The following is a 12,010-nucleotide window of genomic DNA, read 5'->3' as shown; positions in this document are numbered from 1 at the left end:
CTTGGTGTTTAGCATTACTTTGGATATTCCTATGTGTGTTTTGATTTCCAAATGTGGCAAGTTGACCTGAAATCAGTGCCAAAACTAAGAAGGATTTTTTTTTTTTTCATGTGAGGAAGAAGGAACCAAAGGCCACAATCCTGCAAAACTGTTCCCTCCAAGAGAAAAACAAAATACAAGAGAGAGCCAAATTCAAGATCCGATCATTTCGAGATGCCTGGACACACAGCGTTTGAAAGACTCGAGATCATAGGAAGCAGGAAATACAGACAGAGGGAGACAGTTCCAGAGCTGACCTGTTGCATAAATGAAGGACCTGGAGTAATGGTTAACTCTGGCACTAGAGAGTTGGACAGAAAAGGGATGAGAGTTTGCTGCTAGACGGGTGCTACGCGCCCGTCGTAGAGGTGGAGGAATGCATGCAGACAGTTCAGAGGAACAGTGACCATTGAATTAGCGACAGAAAAGAGATAAAGATGCAACAGTGCAGTGAAGAGACAGAGGTTGAAGGGAATCTGTAAGAGGACGAGAGTTAATGAGGCGAAAAGCCTTTGACTCCACCCTATTGAGAAGAGCTGTATGTGGGGAGCCTCCCCATGCATGAGAGTTGTACTCCATGCAGGGGTGGATAAAACCCCTGTATAGAGTCAACAATTGTGCAGGGGTAAAGAAGGAACGGAGTCGGCTTAGCACACCTAATCTCTTGGAAGCAGATTTTACAAGAGATGTAATATGATCTTTCCAAGATAAGTCCCAAGTAAATGAAACTCCAAGCATGTTCAAGGATGATGCAGGATTAAGCTGAATATTATTAAACTTTAGTGGGTATACCTGTGGAAGATTTTGTCGGGTTGATAGGTGCAAAAACTGAGTCTTTGATGCATTAAAAACAACCAGATTATTTTAACCCAAGTCAGAGATACGAACCAAGTCAGACATTAGGTGTGTCGTAGCCTCATCCCTTGCCTGCTGAAGTAACTGCTGAGATGGATGTTGCAGGAATCGAATGGAAAGGTGAAGGGTGGAGTCATCAGCGTATGAGTGGACAGGGTTAGATGTGCAGCATAGAAGGTCATTGATGAATAAAAGGAAGAGGGTTGGTGATAGGACAGAGCCCTGAGGAACACCACTGTTAATAGATCTAGGAGAAGAACGATGGCCGTCTACAACAGCGGCTATAGAACGACCAGAAAGGAAGCTAGAGATGAAGGCACAGATAGAAGGATAGAAACCGTAAGAGAGCAGTTTGGAAATTAAAGATTTATGCCAGACTCGATCAAAAGCCTTTGAGATGTTGAGTGCACTGGCAAAGCTTTCGCCAAAGTCCCGAAATGAGGATGACCAGGAGTCTGAAAGGTAGGTGAGAAGATTGCCTATGGAGCGTCCCTGACGGAACCCATACTGACGATCAGAAAGAAGGTTGTGATAGGAAAGATGCTTTAAAATTTTTCTATTAAGAACTGACTCGAAAACTTTTGAGATACAGGATGTTACAGCAACTGGACGATAGTTAGAGGGTTGCGAATGGTCACCCTTCTTTGGGACTGGTTGAATGAGAGCAAACTTCCAGCAAGAAGGAAAGGTACAAGCTGATAGACAAAAGTGAAAGAGTTTACCTAGGCAGGGTGTAAGCATTGAAGCACAGTTCTTGAGAACAACAAGAGGGATTCCATCAGGCCTATATGCCTTAATAGTATTGAGGCCTGTGATGGCAGAAAATACATGGAGTGGTGTATAGGTAGGGTGTGTTTTGGTTTTCAATTTTTTTTTTTTTTTTTTTTTTTTTTTCAGTTTTCTTGGTGTTTAGCATTACTTTGGATATTCCTATCTGTGTTTTGATGTCTAAAAGTGGCAGACTGACCTGAAAATTACCAAAATTAGGAGGGGTACTGTACATATAGTGGTGAATAGATAGAACGTTTTTTGGTTTTCAGTGTTCTTTTGCATGGTTTTTTTGGTGTTTAGCATTACTTTGGATATTCCTATGTGTGTTCTGATATCTAAATATGCCTGAATGACCAGAAAACACTGCCAAATTAGGCATGGGTACTGTACAAATAAGTTAGGTATAGGTTCAAAGTGTGTATAGGCAGGGTCCGGGTGTGGGAGGGGTACAGTGTTCATTATCTGGATGCTGTCACCATCCAGACAGGCCTTTGGCTCTATTATGTCAGGATAAATGAGGGATTACTGTAATGACAACAATAACAACTATAATCATCATCATCCGGACCTCCTTTCCCGTCCTAGGGCAGGGTTAGAAGTAGTAATGTCCAGACAGCCCAAATTTACCCACTCCAATAGGCCATGCTTTCAATCACCCATCCTTCAAGCCCCTGGAATCCTGGCTCTATCTCATACGCCAAAAATATTCATCACGTTCTGTAGCTTCACATACACATATCCGACAGTCAATCCGGATACTGTCGTGTTAAAAAGGGATGGCAAATACCTGATCATGCGCTTCTCCTCACAATGTTCACCCAGCTAGCTCGATCTCTTGTCAGTTCCCTACACACTCATCCACCATATCCCTCCACCTTCTCCGTGGCCTACCTCGCCTCCTCCCTCCTTCAAATTCGCTCAGATATACTTTTTTCACCATTTTATTGTTATCCATTCTCTTCACATGACCATACCATCTCAGTACTCTCTCTTCGATTCTGGTGTCCACAGACTTCCTCCCTCCACATCATTCATGAATCACATTATTTCGTACCCTATCCACTCTCTGTACTCCACATATATTTCTCAGCAGTCCCATCTCCAGTGCTTTCACTCTTGACTTTTCATTTTCATGCCACTCCGTAATAATACAGTAAAAGTCCCATTATTCGGCATCTATGGGACCAGGATGATGCCGAGATGTTGGATTTACCGAATAATCAAAAACCTACCCACTCAGTACCTTAAATATATTGGTGAACACTGTCATCACCACTTATGGTATTAGAACTGTTTGGAGAGAGTATACTGTACAATACTGCCATCAATACAGTACTGTACCTGAATCTGAAATATATATATATATATATATATATATATATATATATATATATATATATATATATATAAATTAGTGAACATATACAAGTGTAATGACACAGTAGGCATACAAGTCAGATAACACTTCCTGGATGGCCGAAATGATACATAATATTACTTACCAGCACAGTACATCACTTGTATTGGTGAACTCATCACTACTTATGTTATTACATATATGTTTGGAGTGAGTGCTGTATACAGTATTTTTTCCAAACACAAAATAAAATAGTCTGAAAATTGTATAAAATAAAGTGAAGGAATATGAATTGGTAAGGTCTTTCTGATGAAAGTTAATCGTACATTTAGCATTCATTCTTTTCTTCGTTTTTTTTGTTTACATGTGAAAGGGAGAGTATTGATGGAAACAGTAATGTATTCCATTAACCCCTTAATAACCTCCGGCATTGAACAACCCATTACAGTAAAAAACTGTGAACAATTATGGGAAGGGAACGAAGGTCACTGACATGTTTACACGACTCTACGATACAATTCCAAGCAGTCAGAGGGTCAGTTAATCTCAGATGTTTTCGCCCATTTGGTAAATGCACAGTAACTTTGTAACTTCTCCCGTGAATCATAGCATGGGTTTAGGAAACTAAATAACACATTGTTAGGTGCGTCAGATGATTATCTTCACATCTTTAAGAAAATGGAAGAAATTTAATCCCTCTGAGTACGTAGAGTAAGTTTCTTCCATTCTTCTGTCAATTTGTTTTTCTTAAAGACGTGAAGATAATCGTCTGGCTCACCTAGCAATGTTATTTAGCTTTCCAAACCCATGCTATGATTCGCTATGAGTCACAGAAAACCTTGTAAAGTTACGGGGCATTTACCAAATGGGCGAAAACATCTGAGATTAACCGACCGCCTGACTGCTTGGAATCTTAGAATAGAGTCGTGTAAACGTACCAGTGACCTTCGTTCCCTCCCCATAATTGTTCAATTTTCTTTATAGCTCACACTGACTTGATATCATTGACATCGGTACTGTAAAGGGTTGTTCAGTGCCGGAGGTTATTAAGGGGTTAATGGGATATATTACTGTTTGCATCAGTACTCTCTTTCACATTAAACACAAAAACGAACAAAAGAATGAGCGCTTAATGTACGTTTAACCTTCATCAGAGAGACCTTAGCAATTCATATTCCTCCAGTTTATTTTTAAGTATTTTTCTGACTTTAGGTTAGGTTAGGTATGGTTAAATTATTAGGTACAGTTAAATTCGGTTAGATTAGGTTTAGTTAAACAGGACAGTCCCTTCCTCCATTATGCTGAGGAATAAAAATACTAGAGCTGTCACAGCCATACAGCTAAAAACAATGGGGAAACTAATTTAACAAGCACCATTATTTATGGGTAATGCATTACAGTATCAGTGGTTCATGGGCTACGCAATTACCAGTAAATGACACTTTCAGGAATGCGTCAAGAATGAACAAATTTCAAGAATTAGCGAGGGGGCTTGGCACGTAACCCTCGCTAATTTGGAGGGGGTTGTTACTGTACTGTATGATACTATCCAATATTGTAATCAATATAATACTATACCTGAGTCTGAAAAAATATTGAAATTAGTGAACATACAGAAGTGTAATGAAACATTAGGCCTACAAGTCACAGATAACACTTCCTGGACTGCCGAGATGATTCCAGACATCTGCCGAACAATCAAAGATTTTCGTAAATGGGACTATTTCTCAAAACTGCCGAAATGTCGGATCTACCGAATAATCAGCTGCCGAATAATGGGACTTTTACTGTAATAATAATAATCCATCCATCCATCATCCAATCCTACATTGCCCCATGAGGAGCGTAGGAGCCCGGGGCTAAGCAGTTGGTCCCGGCATTTAAGATGAGAGTGAAATAATAATAATAACTAGTTATCTGTTCTTCAAGTGTAGCCACAATAAGAATGCTTCGTCATAACTATCTATGGTATATAAGACATGAAATTTTGGTGTCATAAATGTCTGTTGACCTTTAAAAGTAGTTCATGGTCATTCATACATAGAACATGTACCCAGATTAACCTAAGGTAGCTTCTTGTGTAATATCAATCTGAAGACAAAGGTGTGGAAGAATGCACGGGTACATTTTACATTTGTCTTAATAACTGGCTAACTGTATGCTTAACTGTAAACATATTCCTTTCAGATCATAAGAGGGACCACAGCTAAATATCTATAAATTTATTTATTTATTTTTTTTTTAATAACAAAAAGTAAAAACAAGAGAATAAAAAGAAAATAATATATGCACCTGGTTACAGGTGTCTTTCAATCATAAAAAAATCTGTAACAGCTGGACTTGAACCGCTGTAGGTTGAAGTTTGGAGGAACACCACTCTGGGAAAGCAAGTTCCAAAGAGACGCAGTTCGAGGAATAAAAGAATTCTGATAGGCTGAAGTTCTGTAATATGACAATGTGACAGTCCACTCATGAGCGCTACCAGATGCCCGTGTAATGCGGGATAAGGCGTGGAGAGATGGCACAACGGATGCAACTTTGTCTGGGCATTTGCCATACAGGTATCTGTAAAATAATGCATGGAAGGTAACATTCTTTCTGACTTGTAAGTGAGGTAGTTCATTTATAATAGTGGGGTTATTAAAAATTTTAATAGCTTTGTTATGAATTTTGTCCAGTTGTTTTAGTGCATCCTCTCCACAACCATTCCACAAGGGTGAGCAATATTCCAGCTGAGAGCACAAATGGCTCTTGTGAATTATAGCTAACTGCTCGTCAATAAAGAAATTATGGACTCTGTACATTAATCCAAGTTTCTCTGAAGCGGTTTTACCAAGTGATCTAATATGTGAGGTCCAGCTGAGGGTATTGTTATGTGAGACACTGAGAATTTAAATACTTTCACAGATAGAAGTATTAGTAGCACTGGAGGTAACAGGAATCAGGCAATATCTGTCTAATAGTAAACTGTATATATTTGGCTTTCCTAGTGTTAAATGACACAATATTATTTTGTTCCCATTCCGTGATCTTAGAAAGATTTTGATTTATGGAGACTGCTGTAGTGAGTTGTGAGTTACAAATATTAAACTTTGTGAATCGGTGTTCAAGTGTGAATGAACTGTGAAGTGTTGAGTCATCTGCATATGAGTTAATGGGATTATGAGTAACAGAAAAGAGATAATTAATAAAAATTAGGAATGGAGATGGAGCCAGAACTGATCCTTGTGGCTCGCCAGCATTAATCGAGTACAAATTGGAATATACATCGTCTATATTTACTCTTTACTCTCTGTCGCTAAGATATGAGGAAATCAGAAGAACAAAAGATGATAGGCCATTGCAAGGGGTTTTGGATCGCACGGAATGGTCCCATACTTTATCAAAAGCTTTAGAAATATCAAGGGCTACTGCATGGGTTTCTCCATGTTGGTCAATTGACTGATGAATGGTATGAGTTAGGAGACTGAGTATATCAACAGTGGATCTTTTGTGACGAAAACCATACTGTTGATCATTGATCAAGCTGCTGGACTGAAGATGTTTAACAATGTGTTTATTAATTACAGTCTCAAATACTTTACCAAGAAAAGATGTGATAGCCATTGATCTGTAATCAGAGGGGTTAGAGGAGCTTCCTTTCTTTGGCAATGGGTGGATATTGGCATCTTTCCAAGAATTAGACAATGAAGAAGTACATATGCTTAGTCTTAACAATTTACCTAGAACAGCCAGAAGTTCTGAGAAACATTTTCAAAACAATTGGAGGAATTCAATCTGGACCTGGAGCTTTGTTGGTTGGTAAATTGTCTAAAATGGATTTTACATACCTAGTCTGTATCTTAATTGGAGTTATTTCTGGACAGTCAAGTTCTAGTACATGGAAATTCTGGCTGACTTAGAATTTCTAGCAAAAGAAAGGACTAGGATGTTCACTTTACCACGCGGGTTATTTATAGTTGCCATCAGAAGATTTTAGTGGGGGAATAAGTGATGACTTGTTAAAGTTATTATTGAAGTAAATGAGAGTTGACCAGAATATTCTATTGTTATTAGGACTATTTAATAGTTTGGATGCTTCGTTGTGAAGAAAGTCTGATTTAACAAGATTAATTACTGCTTTTGCATAGTTTTTAGCAATTTTAAATTGTGTGATTCAGACAATTTTGATTTTAGGTAAATGCTATATGCTGAGGACTTCTGGGTCGTTGCTCTGGCACAATTGCTGTCAAACCACTTTGGGGAGTGCGATTTTTTAGTGAACTGTTGACTGGGTATGACCAATTCCATACCTGCTTGTATCAAATCATTCATGTGGGACTGGGTAGAACTGATGTCACCGGTGAAGAAAGACTTCCATGGAATATCAGAAGGATAATTTCAAAATCCATCCCAGTCTGCCCTATCAGAGTGCTGTCTGGTCAACCTGACTGGTTCACAATGGGGAGGTTTGGGGCAATTAACTAATGAGGCTTTGATGAGATTGCGGTTGGAGGATCCAAACGGTGACAGTATTTCTATCCCGTACTGACCTGGATTATATGTCAGGAACAGGCCCAAGAGATAGGCATTATGGTCAGAATTATCTGGTATTCTGGTTGGTTATTTTACCAATTGCATGAGGTTAAAATGATACTGCAAACAGCTTGCATTCTAGACGAGTACCATCGGTCCTGACAAACGCGATAATCATTCTACACGATGAACATTAAGATCACCCAAAACGGTAATTTCAGTAGTAAGGGTGAGGTTAAGGTTAGTCAACTGTGTAGCTATGGAGTTACAGCTTTTGTGGTTTTCTCTAAAATTTGTTGCAAAGAAAACATGGGGTAGATTTGAACTTGGTACTTTCCACTAAGCTATATGGCAAAATATCCATCCAAAATTCTCAGCAAATTTTTTATCATAGGATTTTCAACCAAACAGCTGTACCTCAATTAGTTTCCGAGATATTTCAATTTCAAATACCTGTATGCAATTTTTGCACCAAAAATGAGTATGTGACCTTCAAAAACAGGTAATTTATATTTGGCACCAGTACTTGGGTTACCCTACGGTACCTTGCTGTATATCATCATGATCTGAGAAAAAAAGTGCATCATCATCATCCAATCCTGTGTTGCCCCATGAGAAGCGTAGGAGCCAGGGGCTAGGCTAGTTGGTCCTGACATTTATGATGAGAGTGACCAACCTCACTCATCCCTGGGTGGCATTACATGGGCAATAAACCCCAACCACCCCTTGGATATAAACCTGCACAGGCTCAATCTGATTGGAGTGCATTAATTACCCACTAAACCACCAGGTTCCATAATTCGGTTATGTGGTCATCACCCAGCTCAGTAAATGGCTTCCTGATGCACAAGAAAACATTTGGGTTGTCACTCAGAGTAGAGTTACCCATAGGCCAAAGGAAGAGAAAAGAATGAAGGAAAGAAAAACAGAAGAGGAAGGAAGGAAGGAAGGAAGAGAGGAAAGGGCAGTCACCCGAGAGCAGCACTACACCGAGTAAGTGGATGGTGAGAGCCCACACCTACAACCAAAAAAAATAATAATAATAATAATAATAATGATAAAACAAATAATAACTAGTTATCTATTTACTTATTGTGCAGAGACAATAAGGAAGCTCTGCCATAACTATTTATGGTACCAGCATATAAAGTATGAAATTCTGGCATCACAAGCAAGTCTACGACCTTTAACCCGACAACTGCTGCATTGGGTTTCCTGGTCTACCTCCCCATGTGGGGAAAAAAAAAAAACTCTCTCAAAGAAAAAGTATTGGAAAAACATATATGAGTTCATTACTTACCTTGGTTCAGCCGTGATGAAGTAATGAATTTGTGCATCTGACCCTCCCCTCCTTACTAGTAATAGGGAGATACTGAGGATATGTGGGTGGTGGCCGGACACGCAGGTGGTGACGGAAAGAGCTCAGTTGAGGTGCCAAACAGCATTAGAAATGCACCCATTCAAAAAAAAAAAAAAAAAAAAAAAAAAAAAAAAAAAAAATTTGCTCATGTGATGTATGCAGCAGCTACACATTTTCCATCATATGATGTACGTGGCAGCTATCGGGTTAAAGGTACTGTAGTTGGTCATTCATATCTGGAACATGTACTTACATTAACCTAAGGTAGCTTCTTGTGTAATACCAATAAGATTTGAAGACAGGGGTGTGGAAGATATAAATGATGCATGGGTACATTTTACATTTGTTTCAATAACTGGCTAACTGTATACTTAACTATAACCAAATTCCCTCAAGATAGTAAGAGGGATCACCCATCCATCCATCATCTAATCCTACATTGCCCCATGAAGAGTGTAGGTGCCCGGGGCTAGGCAAGTTGGTCCTGAAATTGAAGATGAGAGTGACCAGCCTCACTCATCCCTGAGTGACATTATGTAAGCAATAAACCCCAACCACCCTCCGGATATAAACCTGCACAGGCTCAATCCAACTGAAGCATCTTAATTACTCACTTAACCACTAGGTGCCATAATTTGGTTATATGGTTACCACCCAGTACAGTAAATGGTTTCCTGGTGTACAGGAAACCATTTGGCTTGTCACTCAGTGCAGTGTCACCCATAGGCAGACGGAAGAGGAAAGAATGACAGAAAGAAAGAAAGAAGAGGAAGTGTAAAGTCACCTGTATGCAGAAGGATGAAGAATGGTCATAGTTACATTTTTGTAAAGTTACAGCTTTACAGCTTTTGTGGGTTTCTCTAAAACAATTGGCAAAGAACACACTGAGCAGAATTGAATTTGGTACTTTCCAAGGGGCCAAATGGCAAAATATTCAGCCAAAATTCTCAGCAAACTTTTTTATAACAGAATTTTCAACCAAATACTGTACCTGGAACTCAATTAGTTTCTGAGACATTTCAATCTCAAATATGCAATTTTTGCACCAAAAATGAGTATGTATATGCCCTTCAAAAATAGGTCAAGGTCATTTATATTTAGCACAAGTACTTGGGTTACCCTAGGGTACCTTCCTTATATAATATCATCAAGATCTAAGAAAAAAGCAGTGCAAAAAAAAAAAAATAATAGTACTTACGGAAACAATAAGCTTCACCATTTGTATGATGAGGTTTAATTCATCATCATCATCATCCGGACCTCCTTTCCCACCCTGGGGCAGGGTGAGGAGTAGCAATGTCCAGGCAGCCCAAATCTGCCCAATACAATGAGCCACACTTCCATGTGCTCACCATGCAAGCCCCTGGAATCCTGGCTCTATCTGATACACCAAAAACACTCACTGCGTTCTGTAGCTTCACATAAACGCATCCGATAGAGGCTTAATAATAATAAAATTCACCTGATCAACAGTGCCATCAATTTGCTGCTGTAGCTGTTGTGGCTGGTGATTTTGTTGCTGTTGCAGAAGAAGTTGCTGCTGATATACTTGTTGCATATACTGCTGGTAATGTTGATCTTGCAACTGTCGGATTAGTATTCCTTGCTGCAAGGAAACCATTATTTAGGACATTTTCACTCTGAGAACTGCAAGCAACAACGAAATACTGTACACAATTAAGGCACCATTTAAGCAAGGTAAGCTCAAATAACACAAAGAAAATATAAGATACAGAAACCAGACAAAATTTTCATTACTAACACCATCACCATTACAACTATCATCATCATTCATGTTTTTTTTACACGTCCCAACCCAGGAGGGGCTCGGGGACGGGTACTGCTTTCATTCGATTTATGCATTTGTTTGTCTGTCTGTCTGTTAACAATTTTTGGTGAAAACTGCTAGTGCAATATTGACTAAAATTACAGAGATGATATACTATGACCTTTTGATCACCTGGTTAAATTTGGGGCCAAATTGGGCCAAGGCCCAGGCTCTGGGCCCAAAAAGTGTATATTTTAACCCCTTAAGACCGCAGTTGTTTCAGGCACGGTACCTCCCACAACCGCAATTTGGGGGTGTTTTGGTGACTTTCATCAAGGGCAAATTGACTGTGTTCTGGCCAAAAAGGAAGAATTTACACACCTGACAACGCAATCCGTACCCCTGTAGGCCTAATGGTTACCGCACAATCGTGCGTCAAAGTTCAAAAAAAGTTTATGATAGTTATCCTTCAAAAACAATCAAAAACATGAAAATTTTTATAACTACCTATTTTTTCTTATTGAAACAGGTCATTTCAAAGTGTTTCGTCACACCAACCATGAAAACAGGTGTATGTTGGTGTGGGGAGATTACTAGACTGTGGGGAAATAAAGCAGGCTGTGAAGAGTAGGCCTATAGGTACAGGGGTTGGAAATAACCAGCTTTTCGCATGAAACAAAAGCGCATCATTGTGTTCTGTAACATCTACCATGAAAACAGGTGTGTATGTAGGTGTAGGGAGATAACTAGTGTGGGGAGTAGGCCTACAAGGCCTTGGTGGTAATTGGGGACAAAAATTTTGGCAACAACCAAATTCCCTTGTGGAAACCCTCCATTTCAATGGGATTTGTCATACCAGCCATAAAAACAGGTGTATGTTGTTGTGGGGACATAAAACAGGTGTGGGGAGTAGCCCTACAAAGCCTCATAGTCATTCCAAAACTAACACAAACGCATATAAATGTTTATAACCATGAAGGACATCAAAATAAAGTTGAATAACGCTTTAAATGCATGCATAAGAAAGGGGAAAAAAGGCAATAATTTGTTTCCGATTTCTCCTTTTACTGTCCCAACTTCTCGTTACACATTTATCACACCATTGCAATTATCACATTATCATTACACTTCATCACACTTATCATTACAGTTTCGGCAACAACCAAATTCTCTTGTGGAAAATCTCCAGTTCATTGGAATTTATCACACCAGCCACGAAAACAGGTGTGTTTGTATGTGTGGGGAGATGAAACAGGTGCAGGGAGTAGCCCTACAAGGCCTCATAGCCTTTTGAAAACTAACACAGATGGACACTACTCTGAGGTGCTAATCTGGGCAGGTAGGG

At 39.3% G+C, this 12,010-nt stretch overlaps 1 protein-coding gene across 2 annotated transcripts in view; it reads right to left on the bottom strand.

Moving 5' to 3' along the window:
- LOC145405284 (Golgi resident protein GCP60) overlaps positions 1-12,010 on the bottom strand; it is a 60,321-nt gene that overhangs the window by 8,743 nt on the left and 39,568 nt on the right. For both annotated transcript variants that reach the window (XM_080276698.1, XM_080276699.1), the window contains one exon: positions 10,360-10,503. In XM_080276698.1, coding sequence (XP_080132824.1) covers positions 10,360-10,503 — 144 coding nt within the window. The remainder of the gene's footprint in view (positions 1-10,359; positions 10,504-12,010) is intronic.

This window comes from Coenobita brevimanus, chromosome 66 (assembly GCF_032717465.1).
Source record: "Coenobita brevimanus isolate Jiangsu-jjx chromosome 66, ASM3271746v2, whole genome shotgun sequence".
NCBI lineage: Eukaryota > Metazoa > Arthropoda > Malacostraca > Decapoda > Coenobitidae > Coenobita > Coenobita brevimanus.
This window is presented reverse-complemented; position numbering and strand designations above follow the sequence as displayed.